This window comes from Papio anubis, chromosome 17 (genome assembly GCF_008728515.1).
Source record: "Papio anubis isolate 15944 chromosome 17, Panubis1.0, whole genome shotgun sequence".
In the NCBI taxonomy this organism is placed as follows: Eukaryota; Metazoa; Chordata; class Mammalia; order Primates; family Cercopithecidae; genus Papio; species Papio anubis.
In genome coordinates, this window is record NC_044992.1 from 61,156,995 (window position 1) to 61,182,247 (window position 25,253).

General features: G+C 36.0%; 1 protein-coding gene across 4 annotated transcripts in view; it reads right to left on the minus strand.

The window, feature by feature from the left end:
• Positions 1-25,253, minus strand: part of ABCA5 (ATP binding cassette subfamily A member 5) — an 85,397-nt gene that overhangs the window by 45,235 nt on the left and 14,909 nt on the right. For all 4 annotated transcript variants that reach the window (XR_004179489.1, XR_004179488.1, XM_031657735.1 and 1 more), the window contains 8 exons: positions 21,930-22,091; positions 20,604-20,692; positions 19,045-19,274; positions 16,901-17,042; positions 14,692-14,880; positions 13,115-13,262; positions 3,367-3,535; positions 838-896 (listed from right to left, as the gene is read on the minus strand). Coding sequence is in view for 2 of the 4 variants with exons in the window: in XM_031657735.1 (XP_031513595.1) it covers positions 838-896; positions 3,367-3,535; positions 13,115-13,262; positions 14,692-14,880; positions 16,901-17,042; positions 19,045-19,274; positions 20,604-20,692; positions 21,930-22,091 (1,188 nt within the window). In the remaining 2 variants the exon portion in view is untranslated. The remainder of the gene's footprint in view (positions 1-837; positions 897-3,366; positions 3,536-13,114; positions 13,263-14,691; positions 14,881-16,900; positions 17,043-19,044; positions 19,275-20,603; positions 20,693-21,929; positions 22,092-25,253) is intronic.

Below are 25,253 nucleotides of genomic sequence, written 5' to 3' on the forward strand. Positions count from 1 at the left end.
CCACCCTACACTCATACCGGTGTGTGTGTCTGTGTGTCTGTGTGAGTGTGTGTGTATTCTATTGGTTCTGGGGACTGACTAACACATTGACACAATGCTAAACATTCTACAATAAAGAACAGTTCTTCACAACAAAGAATTATCAAGACCAAAATGTCAGTAGTGCTGAGGTTGAAAAACCCTATGATAGGCCAAATGAATTTTTAAAAAACTAACATGTATATACATGCAAAATAATAAAGAGAAACAAGGACATAGCCTTATTCAAATAATTGAGTATTTTTTATTTTAATAGATAATACATTTTACTTTTACAAAGTTCATGTTGTTAGTTTTATTTTTAATATTAATCACATAAATGAAAGTATCTCAAAAAGCAAGACAGGCTGGGCACAGTGGCTCATGCCTGTAATTCCAGCACTTTGGGAGCCTGAGGTGGGCGAATCACCTGAGGTCAGGAGTTCGAGACCAGCCTGGCCAACATGGTGAAACCCCGTCTCTATAAAAATACAAAAAATAGCTGGGCATGGTAGCATGCACCTGTAATCCCAGCTACTCAAGAGGCTAAGGCAGGAGAATCACTTGAACCCAGGAGGCAGAGGTTGCAATGAGCCAAGAGAATGTCATTGCACTACAACCTGGGCGACAGAGCGAGACTCCATCTCAAAACATAAAATAAAATAAAATAAAATAAAATAAAATAAAATAAAATAAAAACAAAATAAAAGCAAGACATAAAATCATGGTAGAGAAGTTTAAATTTCCCACAAGCTATGCAAATTATTTTTCTATTTGTACTTTAAATATTATGGCCTGAATACTAGGAAAACTACTTACTTCTCAAAGCCTCCACATTTTCACCTTTCTTTCTGTATGTTTTCTGAATACCGCTAATTCTGAAATATAAAGTTTTATATTTTAAGTATTTAAAGCAATTTATGTGTGTTTGTTTACATGTATATTTTTATCAAAGCTATATTTTATAATAATAATAAAATAAAGTACTTTCCTACTAAAGCAATGAACCAAATGAAGTTGATAATAACTATACAATTGATGCTTGAAAACACAGGTTAGGAGTGCCAATTCCCACACACAGTTGAAAATTCACATATAACATTTTTACTCCCCTAAAACTAATCTATTAATAGCCTACCATTGATAGGAAGTCTTGCAGATAACATAAACAGTTGGTTAGCATATATTTCAGAGGTTTTACATGTTAAATGCTTTATTTTTATAAAGTATACTAGAGGAAAGAAAATGTTAAGAACATTATAAGGAAAAATATATATATTTACAGTATTATACTGTATTTATCAATGCCATCAATTTACATCATCTATTTATAAGATTAACAAGATGCATACTCCATCCGAAATGACAGGCAACCGCACCCACAGACCTCAATCTATGGTAAATATCAAGTAATTCAATGTTTTCTTATAATGTCATGACCTTTCTCTGCTTCTTGAGAGCACTTCCAGCATCACTAGTGGCAATTCCTATGGATCCCATAATGCTATTCAAGGCTTATGGTATTGCACTAAACATGATAAAAAATAAGCAAGAACCCTGAGACATTACTTTTCATCATGATATGCAATTTACTGGAGAGATGAACGGCTCACAAGGAGATAATTTGAGTCACATGGCATTTGAAGTATATACTTGGAGCACATAAGCTCACCATAACAGCAAAAGAAAGTGCTACAAAATTATTGCAGTGGTAGAGTAATACTGTGGTTAATATTATGCAGCTATGATTTAATACTGCATCTTCACATTTGTTTATATTTCTCTCAACTGTGCATTGGCATATAATGTATGGTCTGTCAGTATTGTGTACATTAAGCTTTGATAAAGTATAACTTACTATAATCTGTGTATATTTTATGGTAGTAAATGTTAAAATAGACTAATATCTATAAATATGTTATGCATTCATGACATACTTAACTTATTTGTTTTTGGTATTTCTAGGCTAATAGTTCACCTGTGAGTTTTTTCAAATTGTTGCAAATCTCCAAAAAAATTTCCAATATATTTACTGAAAAAATTCCATGTGCAAGTGAACTGGTGTAGTTCAAACTTGTGTTTTTCAGGGATCAACTATAAAATTATTTTAAAGAAGGTACAAGAGAAAAGCATAGTATTCCTTTCCATTGTAAGTGCCATTGATTCATTTTTCATGCCAACCCAACTTCTAAAACTAAGTGAAGCATTTGATTTAAGCAATTTATGGATTGTTTTTTTCATTTCTGATTATCAAACACTTGTTACATCAGTGAAGGGGGATATAAATCAGATGTCATTTCATGTCAGCAGAAATTTCAAACCATTAACAAATGTGAAGTGATTTTCTTATTCTACCTTATTTTTTCATATTTTATTAAGGAAATGATTTGTTAATCAGTTAAAATTTACCCTTGAGAAAGCAGGCCACTGGCCAAAAAATTACCTCTTAAGTATTTTGACTCTCTCTGGAATTTTTATATTTTTCTTAAATTTAAAAAATACTATGCTTCACTTTTTAATTTCATTTTATTTCTTTTACCTAATGTTATTTCTAAATTTGGTACTGACTGACCTAACAAGGAATAGTAATGAATTTCTTTGGTTCTTAAAAGTTAAAGTAATGAAATGCTCTAATTATGTCAAAAAACCCTAAAAGTCTATGAAATTAACAGATGACAATTTAATATGCTATATAAGACAATGTAGCATGAATAAAATTATAGAGTTAATATTTATCATGTTTCCATCTACAAAATGGGAAAAGCTTTAAACATTAATTGTATAAACATCGGGTTTTATTACTTTAAAAATTTTCCATTCAAACATAAAATTTCAGGGAACAGGTGTGGTGGCTCATGCCTGTAATCCCAGCACTTTGGGAGGCCAAGGCAGGTGGATCACTTGAGGCTAGGAATTCGAGACCAGTGTCGCCAACATAGTGAAACCCTGTTTCTACCAAAAATATAAAAATTAGCCAGGCATGGTGGCGCATGCCTGTAGACCCAACTACTTGAGAGGCTGAGGCACAAGAATTGTTTGAATCTGGGAGGCGGAGGTTACAGTGAACCAAGATTGTGCCACTGTGCTCCAGGCTGGGCAACAGAGTGAGATTCCGTCTCAAAAAACAGAAAGAAAGAAACATAAAATTTCAAACCTAGCACCAACTTTATTCTAAATGGTTGCAAAGAAAAAAAGAAAAAGAGAAAAGTAGCCCTTATTAACGTTTTAAAATCATGGTGTACGTACCAAATCTAAGATACCATACATACATATTTAAAGAACAGGATTTAAATGTGGCAGATTCCATCAGCAGTTCTTATACATAAATTGCCAAAGATTGAACCATACCTTATGGCTTCTTTTCCTACAAATTCTGAAGAAACAGGCTCAATAATTTCACTAAAACTAATATTCCCGTTAACATTGCCCTCTGATAACTCCTCATAATTTCTTTTGCTCTTTGACCAATATGAAGGCTTCAGAAAATATAAAGATGATCTCCGTAAACCAAATTCCCCTGAAAAATAAACATCAAAAAACTGAGTAATCATGATTAGTTTTTAAATCATAAAGACAGCATTTGAAACATATGACAACCTGCATCTAAAGTTTAGGTACCATTCTGCAACATACATATATTTCCAAACATCATGTTGTACACAATAAATATATACCATTTTCATTTGTCATTAGAAAGTAATAAGTAAATAAAGTTTAGGAGTAAAGTATTAAATCAATCTTGTATGAATCACAGTTTTATTGATAAATAATTCCAGTCCATAAATAGTTTCAGAATCGCTGAGTGGGATGTAAAAGTGAATAAAGCACATTTTCTATGCTAATAGAACTAAAACCTTTATGAGTACAAGCAGATGGCAAATGGCAAGAACACAACGCAGGCTGAATGCGTTGAAGACTTGAATGGGCACCATCTTAAATGGTCTTTGAAAACACGTAGTATCTAGAAAAGTAGATATGCTTCATGGAAAAGACTACAGAATTAGGGAGAGTAACAAAGCAACAGGATAGAAATATGAGACTTAGAAATGGTAAACAGTGAGGCTAGGCATGGTGGCTCTCACCTATAATCCCAACACTTTGGAAGGCAGAGGCTGGCATATTGCTTGAGCCCAGGAGTTTGAGACCAGCCTGGGCAACATGGCAAAACCTTGTCTCTACAAAAAATATAAAAAATTAGGGATAAGATGGTCAATAGGAACAGCCTGCGCAGTCTCCAACTCCCCACAGCGAGCTACACAGAAGATCGTACTTCTGCATTTTCAACTGAGGTACTGGGTTCATCTCACTTGGAGTGCCGGACGACGGATCTATCGCTGGTCAGCTGCTGTCCGACTACAGCGAGCTGAAGCAGGCCAGGCATTGCTCACCTGGGAAGGCTTTCAAGGGGAAGGGAATCCTTTCCCAGCTTGTAACCTGAGACACAACACCTGGAAAAATCGGGTAACTCCCACACCTCCACACTGGCGCTTAAGCAAACAGGCTCCAGGAGATCAAGGCATCCCATTGACCTGGCCAGGAGGGTCCCACACACCCACCGGTAGCCTCCCCACAAGCAGCACAGCAGCCTCCCGTGATCTACCCAGCACAGGCTGGGGAGGGGCCCTGAGGCTTGGCAGGGCAAACAAAGCCGCTGGGAAGTCGAACTGGGTGGAGCCACAGCAGCTCAAGGAAACCACCACCCCTGTGGTCTCCACCTCTGGGGACAGGGCACAGTAAACAATACCAAACGGAGCAGAAACTTCACAGACTTAAACCACTCTGTCTCGACAGCTTTGAAGAGAGAGCAGTGGATCTCCCAACACGGAGGTTGACCCAGAAGGGACAGACAAGCTGAGTAGCCTAACTGGGAGACATCCCCCACTAGGGGCAGTCTGACACCCCACACCTCACAGGGTGGAGTACACCCCTGAGAGGAAGCTTCCAGCAACGAATCAGACAGGTACACTGCTGTTCAGAAATGCCTATCTTCTGCAGCCTCTGCTGCTGATACCCAGGGCAACACACAGGGTCTGAGGACTCCTCAAGCACCCCCAGCAGGACCATAGCTGGAGGGTCCTGACTGGTTAGAAGGAAAACTATCAAACAGGAAGGACACTCTACACCAAAACCCCATCAGTACATCACCATCATCAAAGGTTCCTCAGAGGCGAGATAAAACCACAAAGATGGGAAAAAGTAGGCAGAAAAAGCTGAAATTCAAAAAATAAGAGCCATCTCCCAGTAAAGGAGCGAGCTCATCGCCAGCAACGGATCAAAGCTGGATCTGAGAACGACTTGACGAGATGAGAGAAGAAGGCTTCAGTCCATCAAATTTCTCAGAGCTAAAGGAGGAATTAATGCACTCCGCAAAGAAAGAAACTAAAACTTGAAAAAAAAAGTGGAAGAATTCGATGGCTAGGTATTAACACGAGAAGGTCCTAAAACTAAATGAAAGAGATGAAACAATGACACGGTAGAAATACGCGTGGACAAATGCACAAGCCAGAAAATCGACTGATCAACTGGTAGAAGAAAGAGTATCACATTGAGGATCAACAAAATGAATGAAATGAAGAAGAGAAACCAAAAGAAAAAAGAAGAAAAGAAATGAACAAAGCCTGCAAGAAGTATGGGATTATGTAAAAGACCAAATCTACGCCTTGATTGGGGTGCCTTTCCGAAAGTGAGGGGAAAATGGAACCAAGTTGGAAAACACTCTTCAGGATATCGCCCAGAGAACTTCCCCAACCTAGTAGGGCAGGCTAACATTCAAATCCAGGAAATACAGAGAACGCCACAAAGATACTCCCTCGAGAAGAGCAACCCAAGACACATAATTGCCAGATTCACCAAAGTTGAAATGAAGGAAAAACTAAGGGCAGCCAGAGAGAGGTCGGGTTACCTACAAAGGAAGCCCATCAGACTAACAGCAGATCTCTCGGCAGAAACCTGCTGCCAGAAGAGAGTGGGGGGCCAATATTCAACATTCTAAAGAAAGAATTTTAAACCCAGAATTTCATGGTTCAGCCAAACTATTTCAAGAAGGAGAAATAAAATCCTTACAGATAAGCAAATGCTTAGAGATTTTGTCACCACACTAGCCCGCTCCTTTACAAGACCTCCTGAATAGCACTAACATGGAAAGGAACAACCGTACCAGCCATTGCAAAACATGCCAAAATGTAAAGACCATCGAGGCTAGGAAGTAATCACCAACTAACGAGCAAAATAACCAGCGAATCATAATGCTCGGTAGGATCAAGTTCACATAACAATCTTAACCTTTAAATGTAAATGGACTAAATGCTCCAATTAAAAAAGACACAGACTGGCAAACTGATAAAGAGTCAAGATTCCATCAGTCTGCTGTATCTTAATTCATCTCACAATTACATAGGCTCGCAACAAAGGGATGGAGAAGATTTTACCAAGCAAATGGAGAACAAAAAGCGGGGTTGCAATACTAGTCTCTGATAAAACAGACTTTAAACTATCAAAGATCAAAAAGAGACAAAGAAGCTAGCTACATAATGGTAAAGGGATCAATTCAACAGGAAGAGCTAACTATCCAAATATTATATATGCATCCAATACAGGAGCACCCAGATTCATAAAGCAAAGCCTTAGAGACTCAGAAAGAGATTCTAGACTTTAATAATAATGGGACTTCAACACTCCACTGTCAACATAGGACAGATCAACGAGACAGAAAAGTTAACAACAAGGATATCCAGGAATTAACTCACTTCTGCAAGCAGACTAATAGGACATCTATAGAACTCTCCACCCCAAATCAACAGAATATACATTCTTCTCAGCACCACATCGTACTTTACCCACCACATAATTGAAGTAAAGCACTCAGCAAATGTACAAGAACAGAAATTATAACAAACTGCTCTGACCACAGTGCAATCAAACTAGAACTCAGGATTAAGAAACCAATCAAACTGCTCAACCATTTGGAAACTGAACAACCTGTTCCTGAATGACTACTGGCACATAACGGAAATGAAGGCAGAAATGAAGATGTTCTTTGAAACCACGAGAACAAAGATACAACATACCAGAATCCTGGGATACATTTAAAGCAGTGTGTAGAGGAAATTTTATAGCACTAAATGCCCACAAGCAAGAGATTTAGAGTAGCAGTACTAAATGCCTCACAAGAGAAAGCAGGAAAGATCTAAATTGACACTCTAACATCGCAGAATTAAAAGAACTAGAGAAGCAAGATAAACACATTCAAAGCTAGCAGAAGGCAAGCAGAAATAACTAAGATCAGAGCAGAACTGAAGGAGATAGAGACAAAAAAAACCTCCAAAAAATCAATGAACTAGGAGTTGGTTTTGAAGATCAACAAAATTGACAGACCACTAGCAAGACTAATAAAGAAGAAAAAGAGAGAAGAATCAACCCACGCAATTAAAAATGATAAAGGGATATCACCAATCAATCTCACAGAAATACAAACTACCATCAGAGAATACTATAAACACCTCTACGCAAATAACCGGAAAAATCTAGGAAGAAATGGATAATTTCCTGGAGACACTCATAGTACTCTTCCAAGATTCAAACCAGGAAGAAGTTGAATAATAGCAGGTTTCCTGAAATTGAGGCACACTAATAGCCTACCAACCAAAAAAAAAAGTCCAGGACCAGATGGATTCACAGCTGAATTCTACCAGAGGTACAAGGAGGAGTTGGTACCATTCCTTCTGAAACTATTCCAATCAATAGAAAAAAGAGGGAATCCTCCTAACTCATTTTATATGAGGCCAACATCATCCTGATACCAAAGCCTGGCAGAGACACAAAAGAGAATTTTAGACCATCCCTTTGATGAACATCGATGCAAAATCCTCACAAAACATTGGCAAACCGGATTCAGCAACACATCAAAAAGCTTAACATCCACCATGATCAAGTGGGCTTCATCCCTGGGATGCAAGGCTGGTTCAACATTCGCAAATCAATAAACATAATCAGCATATAAACAGAACTACAAAGACCAGAACTACATGATTATCTCAATAATAGATGCAGAAAAGGCTTTTGACAAATTCAACAGCCTCATAAAAACCAATAACGTGGGGTATTGATGGAACGTGATCAAATAATAAGAGCTATTTACAAACCCACAGCCAATATCATACTGAATGTATAAAAACTGGAAAAATTCCTTTGAAAACTGGCACAGACAGGATGCCTTCACCTAATTCTATTCAAATATGTTGGAAGTTCTGGCTAGGCAATCAGGCAAGAGAAAGAATCATAGAATTCAGTTAGAGAAGAAGGTCAAATTGTCTGTTTGCAGATGACATGATTGTATATTTAGAAAACCCCATTGTCTCAGCCAAAATCTCCGGTAGCTGATACAACTTCAGCAAAGTCTCAGGATACAAAATTAATGCAAAAATCTACAAGCATTCTATACACCAGTAATGACACAAACACAGAGCCAAATCAGGAATAACTTCCATTCACAATTGCTTCAAAGCTTTAATAAATACCCAGGAACTAACTTCATAAGGGATGCAAAGGACCCTTCAAGGAGGCAGAACTACAAACCACTGCTCAGTGAAATAAAAGAGGACACAAACAAATGGAAGATACCATGCTCAAGGATAGGAAGAATCGAGGTGAAAATGCATTACTGCCTGGCAACGGTAGATCCACCACATCCCTCTAATTGCCAATTAAATATTTTCTGCCTACCCGAAAAACTGTTTAAAGTTCATATATGAACCAAAAAGAGCCCGCGATCTCCAAAGAGATAATCCTAAGTCACATTAGAACAAAGCTGAGGCATCATCACTACCTGGATCAAACTATACTACAAGGCTACAGTAACTAGCAAAACAGCATGGTAATTGGTACCACAAACAGAGATATAGACCAATGGAACAGAACAGAGTCCTCAGAATAATAATACACACACCCAGCAGCCATCGATCTTTGACCAAACCTGAGAGAAACAAGAAATGGGGAAAGGATTCCTATTTAATAAATGGTGCTGGGAAATTGAAGCCATATGGGGCAGTTTGAAACTGGATCCTTTCCTGGTTCTTCTTTTTATACTAAAAATTAATTCAAGATGGATTAGAGACTTGTCGTTAGACCTAATACCATAAAACTTACAGGAAAAACCTAGGAGTGCAATTATCTACAGACATAGGTATGGCAAAGACTTGGCATGTCTGCTATAAAAACACCAAAAAGCAACGGCAGCAAAGCCAAATTCGATAAATGGGATCTCATTGAACCAAAGAGCTTCTGCACGGCAAAAAAGAAGAAACTACCATATCAGAGTGAACAGGCAACCTACAAGAATGGGAGAAAATTTTGCAATCTACTCATCTGACAAGGGCCAATATCCAGAACCTAAGCAAAGAACTCAAACAAATTTACAAGAAAAACACAAACAACCCCATCAAAAGGGCAAAGGATATGAACAGACATTTCAAAAGAAGACATCTCATACAGCCAATGAGATTACGAAAATGCTCATCATCACACATCAGAAATGCAATCAAAACCATAATGATACCATCTCACACCACAGTTGGCGACTAAAAGTCAGATGGATAAATAGAACACTTTTACACTGTTATGGATTGTAAACTGTTCAACTATTATGGAAAACAGTATGGTGTGATTCCTGGCGATCGAACCTGATGTACCCATAATCTGTTTATCCCATACTGGTATTTAACGTTAAGAAGATACATGCACAATGTTTATTGCAGCACTATAATAGTAAAGACTTGAATCAAATAACCTAAATGTCCATCAGTGACAGATTGATTTACACCGGCACATATACCATGGAATTATGCAGCCATAAAAGTGATGAGTTTGTGTCCTTGAAATACGGATGCAGCTGGAAACCATCTTTCTAGAAGCAAACTATCACAAGAATGAAAACTAAACACCGTGACAGCTCTCACTCATAGGTGGAACTGAACAATGATCACTGACTCAGGAAGGAACATCACACACCGGGCCTATCATGGGGGAGGGGAGGGATTGCATCAGGAGTTATACCCGATGTAATGATGAGCGATGGCACACACCAACATGGCACAAGCATACATAAGGCAACAAACCTGCACGCTATATAACATGTACCCCACAATCAAGCATAATAACACAAATAAATTAAAAAAAAAAAATTAGTCAGATGTGGTGGTGCACACCTGTAGCCCCAGCTACTTGGGAGGCTGAGGCAAGGGGATCACTTGAGCCCAGAAGGCTGAGGCTGCAGTGAGCTGTGATCATATCGCTGCACTCCAGCCTGGAAGACGCAGCAAGACCCTGTATCAAAAAAGACACAGCAAGACCCCATTTGAAAGAAAGAAAAGGAAAGAAAAGAAAAGAAAATAGTATACAGTGGTAACTGCCCACACAACATGTTCCATTTTCTCCCCTTTCCCCCTCAAAATACCTACACTCCTCATTGTTTTCAAATATCTACTCTTCTTCTAGATTGGCCACATTTCAAAGGGATCTGATGCCAAGTACAGAGGATTCCAGCTGATTTTATCAGTACTTGGCATTCCTCTGGGAACTGTTACTGCTCCAACAGTAAGCAAACGAAAACATAAAAGTAGGGAAAGGACACCCCACTCAACAAATGGTGCTGGGATAATTGGCAAGCCACATGTAGAAGAATGAAACTGGATCCTCATCTCTCACCCTATACAAAAATCAACTCAAGATAGATCAAAGACTTAAATCTAAGACCTGAAATCATAAAAATTTGAGAAGATAACATCAGAAAAAAGGGCAAAGACATCATGACCAAGAACCCAAAAGCAAATGCAACAACAACAACAAAAGATAAATAGATGGGACTTAATTAAACCAAAAAGCTTCTCCATAGCAAAAGAAATAATTAGCAGTTAACAGACAACCCACAGAGTGGGAGAAAGATTTCATAATATATACATTGACAAAGGACTAATACCTAGAATCCAGGAGTAACTCAAATCAGCAAGAACAAAACGAACAATCCCATTAAGAAGTAGGCTAAGGACAAGAATAGATAACTCTAAGAAGATATACAAATGGCCAACAAACATGAAAAAATGCTCAACATCACTAATGATCAGGGAAATGCAGATCAAAATCACAATGTGATACCACCTTACTCCTGCAAGAATGGCCATTATCGAAACATCAAAAAATGATAGATGTTGGCATGGATGTGGTGAAAAGGGAACACTTTTACACTGTTGGTGGGCATGTAAACTAGTAAAACCACTATGGAAAACAGTGTGGAGATTCCTTAAAGAACAAAAAGTAAGTCTACCGATTGATCCAGCAATCCCACTCCTGGGCATCTACCCAGAGGAAAAGAAATCATTATGTGAAAAATATACTTCCCCACACATGTTTATAACAGTATAATTCACAATTGCAAAAATATGGAACCAGCCTAAATGCCCATCCCAACAACTGGATAACGAAAATGGGATACACACACACACACACACACACACACACACACACAATGGAATACTACCCATCCATAAAAAGGAACAAAATAATGCCATTTGCAGCAACCTGGATGGAAATGGAGACCATTATTCTAAGTTCTCGAGGACGCAAAGACATAGCAACAATACAACGGATTATGGGGGCTCAGGGAAAAGGTGGGAGGGGGGTGAGGGATAAAAGACTACACACTGGGTACAGTGTACATTGTGTACATTGCTAGGGTGATAGGTGCACCAACATCTCAGAAATTAACACTAAAGAACTTATTCATGTAACGAAACACCACCTGTTCCCCAAAAATCTATTAAAAAATAAAACCTCAAAAAAAAGAGGGGTGAAGTGCTCAGACAGACTTGAGGTATGTAACTAGATGAGAGGTACTGCAATGGTCTAGACTAGTGGTCCCCAGCCTTTTTGGCACCAGGGACCGGTTTTGTGATAGACAATTTTTTATCCTTGACGGGGTCAAGGATAGTTTCAGGATGATTCAAATGCATTACATTTATTGTGGATTTTATTTCTATTATTATTACATTGTAATATATAATGAAATAATTATACAACTTACTATAATGTAGAATCAGTGGGAGCCCTGAGCTTGCTTTTCTGCAACTAGGCGATCCCATCTGGGGGTGATGGGAGATAGTGATAGATCACCAGATATTAGATTCTCATAAGAAGCATGCAACCTAGATCCTTCACATGCGCAGTTCACAACAGGGTTCACACTCCTATGAGAATCGAATACTGCCACTGATCTGACAGGAGGCAGGGCTCAGGTGGTAAAGCGAGCAGCTGTGAATACAGAGGAGGCTTCACTCACTTGCCTCCTGCTGTGCAGCTCAGTTCCTCACAGGCAACTAGTAAGGTCCGTGTCCTGGGGGTTGGAAACCCCTAGTCTAGACTAGTATTATACAATGCAACTTTCATAATGGTCAAAATGTTCTACAGAACACCTAGATTGCACCATGCAATTTAGTAACTAACACCCATATATGGCTACTGAGCACTTGGAATGTGGCTTGTGCTACTGAAAAAAATAAATTGTTAATTGATTTAATTGTAATCAATTTAAATTTTAAAAGCCACACGTGGCTAGTAGTTACCATATAAGACCGTACAGGTGTAGAATACAGACACAGATAATGAGGAAAACAAGGGGAAAAGGAAAGATGCTCGATACTTAATATTACTATTGAATCTATAGGAGTTTGCTATATTGGCTATAGATGTGGACAGGAGATAAAGAAAATGGTAGGAGTTACAAGATCACTTCATAGTTTTAGACCTTAGAGGGTAAAATAAAATACTTAAGTTAAAAGGCTGATATAAAGAAGGACCAAGTTAAGATCAACTAGAGACTTAAGGCTTTCAAAACAAACTGCTCTCTTTTTACACAATCTCTTTATGTTCACTAGTGGCAACAGCCTAAGGTACAAAATATACTTATTTAAAGTCAAATTAAAAGCTTTAACAATGAATATGACTTAGGGTACCCTGGCTAGGAAAAAAATCTTAAAATTAAGCTGAACCTACGTGGGCAAAAAAGCCTAAACATCTTTAAAGTAAAATTCAAAAACCATCTGCATACCTGGAATGACTTGATCAAGATAGACAGCCAAGAGGACATAGAATATACTATTAAGTGTGAGCATGATAATTGTAATAATTAGAGGATATGGGCCTGCAGTCAAATTTGAAAATAAAGCACCTTCATTAAAATCTTCTAAATGCAGGACCTGAAAAATAGAAACACTAACTTTATTACATAAAAATGACAAAAACAAGCAAAAGCTAACACTACTTAGAGTTATTTAGCATATCCAGAGTGACAGTAACCAATTGGGCCTTTTAATAGAATAAACAGTTTACCAAATTAATAATATAAATTTATAAGGAAAACAATAAAGACTTTACAAAAATACAAGTTTATCAAACCAATTCCTTTCAATCATGTTTTTAATGCTGTGCATCTTTAACTAGGATATATTCACTCTAGGGGTATTTAATTATAATGTAATTACTAACAAATGAAATAAAAATAAACTGCAATATTAATAATAACAAATGCAAACAAAAGGGTTATGATCCATATGGAAGCCAAACAAATTAAGTATTAGAGAATAAAATTATGGTTAGCATCTTTCCAATAGTGAAAAGAAAGCAAATATTTTGATTAATTAACACAATTATTAAAGTATTCATAGTAGATATTTGTGATAGCATGAAAAGAGAAATGTACTAGAGGTTGAAGCCTCTTTGAGGTCCTAGCCCTGCCATTAAGTGAATACGTTTTAATTATACTATTCTAGGCTTCAGGTCCCTCACCTATAAAAATGAAGAAGATAAATTCAATGACACTGAAAGGCCATCCCACTCACAACACAAACCTACGAATCTATAATTCTATGTTCCTAGAGAACGTGGACTTGGGGACTCAATGAACTCTCAAAATGTATAACAATCACTCTTAGGTCTCAAACAAGTAAAATGATTAACTCAATATTTAATTATATCTCATAAATCAGAATTTCTATCCAACCAACATGAGTAATTTCTTATATTTAGTAATTATATTTTTGTTTGTACATTAGCCAAATTTATGTTCCACTATAAAGTCGTTTCTTATAAGGCTTATTCCATTTAGAACCTGACTACCTCTGTAAGGACTAATAAAAATAATATTTATAAGTCTGAATGTTATTTAGAATGACAATTCCTGAAGCCTAGGCCAACAAAAGCCACCAGACCTACTTATTCCACCACTACACTCACAGTAAATTTGTTCTGCTCCACACACAATTTTCTCCCACACATTCTTCTGAGATAAATGTACAAATGATAGCAATATAACCAGGCCATAGGCAATAAGAACTACTTGATATTTAAACACGTTACTATCAAACTGAGTTTCTGCAATGAAATAAATTACTGAGATACACTGAAGTAAAAAGTGAAAAATTTATAAAGAGAACATTTAACTAAAAACTTAAAATTGGACAAACATAAAACTAGATGTAAAATATACTCTAGAAATCATTTCTTTCTCATGCTAAAATTTTAAAATAATTTTTTTGGTAAATCAAAGGTAGTATCCATGTGAGTATAAGAAGCTACATAAAACAGAAAGAAAATATTTAGTGAATGTAAGATTAATATATTACCTACCTGTGCGATACCAATCACAAAAGTACAGTGACAGAAAGGACTGAAAAGCCACACTAACGATTTGGGAAAACTTTCTATGAGGATTATCATAAGGCCAATAAATCCAAAAGCCACAGTGATAAAAAATTCAACTATTCCCACATGTTTTGATTTTTTAAAAAGAGGTGTCAGCATTAAAGCAAAAAATACCTATAAAATACAAATATTAAGGTTAGTGCAATGTTCATATACACTGGTATGAAAACAAAATTAAAGTTTGTTTCTGAAAGAACAAGTTATTTTCATGAAAAACACATTCATTAAAATACAACTATAATTTCTAAATGCTGTAGTAAGGTATTTTATTTTCATACAAACAGTGATATACCTCTTAAAAATTTAAACTAACAAATATTTTTGTGTTTGTTTTTTGTTTTTGTTTTTGAGACAGGGTCTTGCTCTGTCACCCTAGCTGAAGTTCAGTGGTGTGATCTTGGATCACTGCAACCTCTACCTCCTGGGTTCAGGTGATCCTCCCACCTCAGCCTCCCGTGTAGCTGGGATTACAGATGTGGGGCACCATGTCCAGCATTTTAGTATTTTTTTTGTAGAGACAGGGTTTCACCATGTTGCCCAGGCTGGTCTCAAACTCCTTGCCTCAAGCAATCCTCCTGTCTTGGCCTCCCAAAGTGCTGGGATTACAGGTGTGAGCCATTACACCTGGCCTTAAATTAACAAATATTAAAGACTGTATTTTTATCTGTATCACAGGCAAACATGACCACTTCTACATTATAGAAACCATAAATAGCCATGTGTTTCTGCAATAAGCTGCATAAAATATGTGAACAAAATAATAAATCAACAAAAACTTTAAGTACAAGACCCATCTTTTAAACTTAATTTATTCATAAGATAAACAGTCAGTTTAAAAAGGGAAAAAAAAAAAAAAAAAAAAAAAACAGAAGGCCTGGTGCAGTGGCTCACTCATGCAATTCCAGCACTTTGGGAGGCCAAGGCAAGTGGATCACTTGAGCCCAGAGTTCAAGACCAATCTTGGACACATAGGAATACCTCAACTCTACAAATTTAAAAAGTAATAATATAAAAATTAGTGAGGTGTGGTGGCACACAACTGTAGTCCCAGCTACTCAGGAAGCTGAGGTTGAAGGATTGCTTGACCCTGGGAGGTCAAGGCTGTAATGAGCCATGAGGGTGCCACTGCACTCCAGCCTGGGTCACAGAGCAAGACCCTGTCTCAAAAAAGTAAAATTAAACATTAAAAAAAAAAAAAAAACAGGCCGGGCGCGGTGGCTCAAGCCTGTAATCCCAGCACTTTGGGAGGCCGAGACGGGCGGATCACGAGTTCAGGAGATCGAGACCATCCTGGCTAACACGGTGAAACCCCGTCTCTACTAAAATACAAAAAAAATTAGCCGGGCGAGGTGGCAGGCGCCTGTAGTCCCAGCTACTCAGGAGGCTGAGGCAGGAGAATGGCGTGAACCCGGGAGGCGGGGCTTGCAGTGAGCTGAGATCCGGCCACTGCACTCCAGCCTGGGCAACAGAGCCAGACTCCGTCTCAAAAAAAAATAAATAAATAAATAAATAAAAAAATAAAAAAAAAAAACAGGCAATTACATATAGAATTATGTTCGTTATCTGCAATTTATTATTTTAAAGAGCAGAAATGATAGCCAAAAAACAACTGACACAGGGTGGGCACATAAACCAATCAGAATGGAAGATGGAACCACTTAAAATAAAGGCTCGTTGTTAAAACCCATCATTCAGCCAATATACCAAATGAATATCAAGACTGCTAAGGAGTTACATTTGCAAAGACATATCTTTAAAAATCATCATCGTGGAGCATAAATTAACTTGAAAGAGTAAGGATTTCATGAAGATTAACAAAAGTAGTCCAATACTCGACAGTCTTAATTATATACATCATTATATAAAGAGAATAACAGATAGACTCAGAGGAGTTGTATGTGAAATACATCATATGACAAAAGCTAAATCTAAACCTAACACTATTTTGTAACGTTCCTAAAAATACAGGGATACAGTGATGCTACATCATTTATTTATTAAGTCACTTATCAATCACTTAGTAAAATCTGTCTTTCATGGCAAATTGACTATAAGTAAACTGAAGAAAAAGACTTTGCTATATTATCAAACACTTTGACAGCTCTTTATTCCTATCACAAGTTAAAATACTTACAGATGATAATCCATAAAGGAAAAAAAGCAGAAATATCACAATGTTGCTACTTTGAGGAAATAACAAAGAAGCTGTTGCAATGACTGCCACAAGAAGGGACATAAGAAAAATTAAACTTGTATATAGAAGAACCCAGGAAAGCCTAAAATGAGAATACAGATATATTTATGGTCAAATGCATAGGCTTAGACAGTTAAAAAATCATTTTAAACAAAATTTTAGATTTTAGTCATTTTATTCTTAAAATTAAGTCACTGTTCATTTCTGTGTATGCTTATGTATTGAAAATTAATAGTCATAAGTAATTTAAAATATAGTATTGGTTAAGTGATAGGTAAAAGTGTAATCTGGTAAAAAAAAAAAAAAAAATGCTATCTTCCAGAGTTTAAAAAAAGCTTTCAAAATGAATAGTAATTCATAATTAATTTAAATCTAATATTCTCAAAAGTTCAATAGCACAGAACATCTCTGATTTTCTTAAAATGTAAGAGTTTAGTGAATCAAGATAACAATTCTCTTTATGGCATGTGCTACAATTAAACCTCTGATGGCTTCTGTAACTATAAACAATAAAGGCTACCTTACCTCACTAATCAATGACATAATTACTACAATTACACAATGTGAAATAAACAAGATCAGTAATGAATTCACTATTTTTACTCAAGACTTCTTTACAAATCAGAGCTCAATGGAACTGCTGCAGTATTTTTATTTCACACATTTTTTCAAGTTAGCTCAGGATTTGATGATGTCATAAAATCACTGAGTGAAGGCTAAAAAGGTAGCGAAATTATCAAAATTGAATCCATCATTTTACTGAGGCAAAACTGAGACCCTGAGAGAATGATTTGCCTAAATTCTTCCAGCTACCGGTTCTCCATAAAATACTTTAATAACCCAATAAATGTTAAAAACCAATCCATTGGCCAGGCACAGTGGCTCTTGCCTGTAATCCCAGCACTTTGGGAGGCCAAGGTGAGAGGATCACTTCAGGCCAAGACTTTGAGACCAGCCTGCACAACATGGCAAGACCCCTGTTCCTACAAAAAATTTTAAAATTACTTGGGCATGGCAGCATGCACCTGTAGTCCCAATTACTTGTCAGACTGAGGTGGGAGAATCTCTTGAGACTGGGAGTTGGAGGCCACAGTGACCCATGATCATGCTACTGTACTCCAGCCTAGGTGACAGAGCAAGATCCTGTCTCAAAAAAAAAAATCCAAAACCAACAATTTCTAAAATAACAAATGAAAGAAAAACAAGCAAAGGACATATGTTATATACAATAATCCCATTATGTAAAGTGTGTAATTAATTGTTATATTGTAATTGTTATATTGTAATTGTTATAATTTAAAATGTGAAGTGTAAAAAAGTAAAAAAAAGTGTAAAAAAGTAAAAAAAAAAAAGTATAAAAAAAGTGTATAATTAATTGTTATATTGTAATTGTTATATAACCTTCCCCCCAGAACAAACTTCATTACATAGTGAAAAGAGTAAGGAAACTACACTTAGAATTATTCATAAAAATGCAAGCCTTTGTAAAATTATCACTGTATAAAAATGCTGATACATTAAAGGTCACTAGTGAAAACATGTTTTACTCATTTCTTTCTCTAACATTATTTCCATATTCATCTTAATTCACCTAAGTAACTAAAACTTTCAAGGGAAAAAAGTCCATATACCACATACATAGACTTTAATCACTGTAACTAAATGTTTAATATTATATATATGCTATATTATGGAAGAACTGTAACAGGCGATTATTAATTTCTAATGTTTCAAGATTTCACATTTCCTGAACTCTGAAATACACAGAAAATATACATGGAGTATATTGAAATACTCTGAAATATACACGGAGTGTGCCCATGATTCAAACAAAATGTGAAATAAAATTTAAACACATATTGTCAACATAAGCTTTTGACATTCTTCATCTCTTACGTTAAATGAAGCCAATTAGTTATTGAAACTTGTTGACTAATCTCAAATTCCAAGACTAAGGCGATCATTGTAAGAAAATAGGATAAGCACTTCATCAACTTAGGTAAATATCAAAATTACACTTTTGAAAATCTGTATATTTAATACAATTTTTAATTACATTAAGTAATAAACGTTTAATAACATACCAAAAGGCAGTATCATGAAGTCCCATTATCTTTAAAAATTCTTTTATTTTTTTTTCTTTTTCTGCTACGATATGAATTGCCAAAAAGTATCCAAAAGGTGAAAATGCTATAACTAGGTATATTAAAATTACTCCTCGGGGAAAGGTATCTATTTCTACAACAGCAGTTTCTCCCATAATAACAGCTTTAGTTGACTCCAGCTCCTTCCAAAGAGAAACATTGGTCTTCAACTATAATTAGAAAATATAAACACATTAAATTAATTTAGTTATGATAGTAGCCCCTAGTAAAACGAGACAGCTATATCCCTAAATTTTGTCAATAACCTAGTACAAATACAATCCCCAAAAAGCTATATACCTGAAATAAAGGGAGTGACCCCAATATCATAATTCAGAGTAGAATATTGCTTTCAATTTATTCTAAAAGTATACCATAAAGTTTAAAGTTTAAAGTTGGTAAGTGTATAAATTTTGATTAAATAATTTGTCAAATAAAAATTGCACAATTATCATCTTAAGCAGACAATTAATTATATGTATCTTAGGAAAAATATACATTTTCAAAATTTAGGAATTTAGGAGTGATTATTAGTGCCATCATTCCTATGATTGTTTAAAAAATGTTCTTCTAAATACCATGCCCTTCTATTGCTTTAAAGTCTACATACGCAGCACATATAGCTCAAATAATAAAACTATTTATGCCACATAATACTTCTAACATCCCAGTTAATGCCTAAATTGAAATCTGTCCTGCCTATTCATCCAGTGTGGTCTGGGCTGTGGATGGCTAAAAACTTTGGCCAAAATACAAATAGGTGATATAACAACATAAATGTAATAGATCTGTATTTCACTATCTTTACCTTAAATTTCTGTATTATTGAATTTGTGCAACATTACATGTCCCTAATATGTTTATACTATACTGCAAAAGTTTACAAGACAATTCTACATAAATCATCTCATTTGGTTCTTACGACAATGCTGTCAAGTAAGGTATTATTATTATAGTCATTTTACTACATAGCAGTGTAACAACAAAGACAAGACTCCTGTTCAGATTTTGATTCCAGTTCTATCATTATTTATACATACTTTAAACATATAGTTAAGTAGAGAAGATGGTTGATATAGATTTTGACTTTATAATATTTTGCAGCACAGTAAATCTTGTAGCATAGTAAGTTCAATTAGAAAGAGCAAATGGAAAAAAAAAGCCGCAGATCCATACAGAACATGGAAGAATGAAATACGGTTAATTTGAATAGTTTGAATTCTAAGGTAACTTCATCTACTGCTATCTAGCCCAGACACAAAAGTAAGATTTTTAAAAATAAATTTCATGGCTAGTTTTTCTGCTAAAATATGAAACACAACAAAAAGTACCAAATCAGAAAATATGACTTCTTTTTTATCTTTTATCTTAAAGAAGTTGTAGTAAGTTACATATTTTGTACATTTGACAGTAATCAAACCAAATACTACTGTAAAGAATTAGGAAATATTTATTTTAAAATGGTGTAGTTTTTGTATTTCTTCCTTTATCATATTTACCTGTATAATGGCAGCATCTATGGATGCTTGTAAAACTGTGAAACCTGAGGACCAGTACTGAGCAGCCTCACATGATTTTGAACAGCCAGCTATGGGGGGAAGAATATGAGATCTAAGATGCTGTACAACATGCAAGTGCATTGTTTTAAAGATATTATATGGAGAGTTACCAAAATAATATAATCAATCAATCTCTACAGGACCAAAGAAATAAGCTATTGACTTTCAAAGGTAAATAATACCTATAAGATTTCTGATCATTTACTTGAAATTTTGAAATAAAAGTTACATGTGTTAGAATACTAAATAGTGAATGAATAAAAACGTAAAGAATGAAATTAATTGTAGTTATTTAAAACAAGTTACTTTTTTGTTTTAAAGTAAATCATTCGGCTGGGCGCGGTGGCTCAAGCCTGTAATCCCAGCACTTTGGGAGGCCGAGACGGGCGGATCACGAGGTCAGGAGATCGAGACCATCCTGGCTAACACAGTGAAACCCCGTCTCTACTAAAAATACAAAAAATTAGCCGGGCGTGGTGGCAGCGCCTGTAGTCCCAGCTACTCGGGAGGCTGAGGCAGGAGAATGGCGTAAACCCGGGAGGTGGAGCTTGCAGTGAGCCGAGATCGCGCCACTGCACTCCAGCCTGGGCGACAGAGCGAGACTCCGCCTCAAAAAAAAAAATAAATAAATAAATAAAAATAAAGTAAATCATTCTACATGACTTAGCTCCAAAGCACTTCCAGAAGCAAGGAAAAGTCAAAGTTAAGCAAACAGGAAAAAAGAATTTTCAGAAGGGCTTTTTGAAATAAAGTCACAAATTCAGTATTTAGCATAGTGACTTTAACAATGCTCAATATATGTTTGTGGTTGATAATATTTCTTCATAGGTTTAAACAACCAAAGGTTGTTTCCCATGTTTCAAATATAAAACTAACAAAGTTCACTACTAGAAGACCTTAAGATTTTAAAGATTTGTACATAACAAAGATTTTAAAATATTTTTACATAAGTAAAAACAATTACATGAAAAACCTAGAGATTTAGAAAGTCATATAACCCAAAATGCAATTTTGCTTTATGCTATTGTTTTTAATATATATAAGTGTATTAAATCAAAATGGATATATATAAAAATTTTTTATGTGTAGAAGTAGATAGGTATTTATAAATAAATATTTTTATGCTATACTTCTCAGTTTTCCTATGGGAACAAGTAAGAATAGTTGAAAATGCCAATATTGAACTATATCAAATTTCGACTATGAACTGCAAGCAGCAAAGATATGAATTTAATTGATCTTCAATGATTATATAGGGCTATTTACCTCTCGAATCCATATAAATAGAAGATACTGGAATCACATCAGGAAAAAAACGAAGTTCATAGGACATGGAGTCTTTGAAAACCACACCTACAAAGTTGCTGTGCTTAGAAAGACTGGATGTTAACATTTCTTTTTCATTTGTATATTCTTCAGTAATTATAACTGTAAGATATCATAACAATATAGTTAGCTCACAAATTAAAATACCATACTACAGTAGATCAGGTTTACAATTATTTTGATGAATGGAATATTTTATAAACACTTTTGCTATATTTGCTTCTTAAAAAATGAAGACAGGCCAGGCACAGTGGTTCAACCTGTAATCTCAACATTTTGGGAGACCAAGACGGGAGGACTGCTTGAGCTCAGAAGTTGAAGTCCAACCTGGGCAACATTGTGAGCTTCTGTCTCTCCAAAAAATAAAAAAATTAGCCAGGTGTAGTGATGTGTGCCTGTACTTCCAGCACTACTTGGGAGGCGGAGGTGGCAGGATCATTTGAGCTGGGAGGTCAAGGCTGCAGTGAGCCATAATTGAGCAACTGCACTCCAGTTTAGGCAACAGAGTGAGACTATGTCTCAACAAAAAAAAGAAAAAGAAAAAGAAAAAAAGACACCGGGGCTGGGCACGGTGGCTCACGCCTGTAATCTCAGTACTTTGAGAGGCCAAGGCAGGTGGATCACAAGGTCAGGAGTTCGAGACCAGCCCGGCCAAGATGGTGAAACCCTGTCTCTACTAAAAATACAAAAGAAAAAAAGACAATTCTTCCAACAAAACAATAACAAATAATAAAATGGTACAAAGATGCAGACACTACTTAGCTGTCATTTGATTACAGAAATGTGTCAGTGTTACACTTATGTTATAAACATACGAAATATAGTATAAAACAATATGCAGAACTCATATTTCTGAAAGAAATTGCTGTTTCTCAAAACCTCAACGAATTATACTAATTTTAGGCAGCAATGAAATTATAAAAATTATTAGTAATGCAGTCCATTTATCTATCTTGAAGTAAAACTAAAAAATAACTTCGTTATTTTATTTTATATTTTTTTAGAGACAGGGCCTTGTTCTGTTGTCCGGGCTGTAGTGCATGGGATCTTGCACTCCAACTTCAGGGGTCAAGAGATCCTCACACCTCAGCCTCTGGAGTAGAGCTGGGTCTATAGACACTCATCACCATGCCTGGCTAATTTTTTGTTTTTAATTTTTGTAGAAATGAGGTGTCACTATGTTGCCCAAGCTGGTTTTGAACTCCTGGCCTCAAGTGATCCTCCCACCTCAGCCTCCTGACTAGCTAGTATTATAGGCGTGAGCCAACCACACCTGTACAAAAATAACTTTTTAGTAAATATATGAATTGTTTATTTTTAAATATTTCTTATAAAGAAAATTCCACAATCCTCAGAAACCAAATAGGCATTTTAGTAACTATGAAACAACTCCTCCTTAAATAAAAATAGTCATTCAAATCCAATATTGCTTGTTCCTTTCTTAGGAGATAAGTGGAAGAAATACTGTAATCACTCTTTCTCATCAGTTAAGACTAATTTTTAAATATTTTCTTGTAAGTTTTGTTTACAAGCAACTAATTTTCACTACAGAAGCTTCAAATATGTGGTGAAATGGAAAGAATATAGAATTAGTACTTAACTTCTTCATTTATTAACTGTGTGAGCAGATAGGCAATTTAAACTCTCAGACTTTAGTGTCCTCATCTACAATGCCTAGCTGATGACACTGGGTTGTTGTGAAGAACAAGTGAAGTAACAAACATCAAAATGCTTTGTAGGCTGGATGTGGTGCTTCACACCTATAATGCCAGTACTTTGGAAGGTGGAGGCAGGTAGATTGCTTGAGTCCAGGAGTATGAGACCAGCCTGGGTAGCATGGCGAAACTCCATCTCTACAAAAAATACAAAAATTATCCAGGTGTGGTGGTGTAAACCTGTACTCCCAGCTACTCAGGAGGCTGAAGCAGGAGTATCATTTGAGCCCAGGAGGCAGAGGCTGCAGTGAGCTGAGATCATGGCACTGCACACTAGCTTGACAGTGAGATCCTATCTCAAAAAAAAGAAGAAAAAGAAAAAAAAATGCTTTGTAAAGTATTATTTAAATGTTAATTAATAGATTTTCCAGGCCTTTTAAGAGGGACAGGGAATTCCAGGATTTACATGAATAAACAGGGTGTTAGTTCAACATCCTACCAGTCAAGCTACGTATGTATGCATAACCCATTTTCAGATAGTTCTGTTGTTAAAAAGACAGAAGTCTAAAAAAATGTATGTATATGTATACACTATTTTGGCATCTAAGTTAATATACACTGACTTATTTATTTATTTATTTATTTTTGAGATAGAGTGTTGCTCTGTCGCCACGCTCGAGTGCAGTGGCACAATCTCAGCTCACTGCAACCAACCTCCATCTCCCGGGTTCAAGCAATTCTTCTGCCTCAACCTCCCAAGTAGCTGGGACCAAAGGCACCCACCACCACGCCTGGCTAATTTTTTTGTGTTTTTAGTAGAGACAGAGTTGCACCATGTTGGCCAGTCTGATCTCGAACTCCTGACCTCAGGTGATCCGCTTACCTTGGCCTCCTAAAGTGCTGGGATTACAGGTGTGGGTCACCACACCCGGCCTCTTATTTCTTTGGTTTATATTCTTTCCTCCTACTCAGAATTACCAATGAATTTCATTTCAACATTTTTAATTAGCTTTTTGAGCTTATACACTAAATTCTCATGGTAATCTATACTACTTGTGCCTAATGTGATACACTAACATATAACAATAAGAAGTGTATTTAATCAAAATATTAAATAGAAATAACCAAAGAAAGAAACCAATGGAATAGGTTACTTGGCTTCTGACTGTATAATTAACACTTCCCATTCAATGATGTACTATCCAATAATGTGATGATATATAAGCTAATTACAACTATCCCATATAGCAAAAATTAACATGCTAATCTGCTATGTTCTACAATTCGGCACTTCATTGTTTAATCATTAATAGTATAAGAATTTCTGTCACTTTTTCCAGTTTTTGCTTTAGGTTCTCTCACAGCCACTTTAAGTTCACTGGAACTTCACTGCTTACACTGTTTTCTAGTTCACTTCTTTGTGAGAAGTGCACATTGAGAAAAAAGACTTAGGTGGCACTTTAGGTGGAGGCCAAGGGAGGAAGATCGTTTGAGCCCAGGAGTTGAGACCAACCTGGGCAACACAGCAACATCCCATCTCTACAAAAAATATATATATAAATAAATAAAACAGAGTTAGGGACTTCACCATAGTCATAGTTGTAGTCTC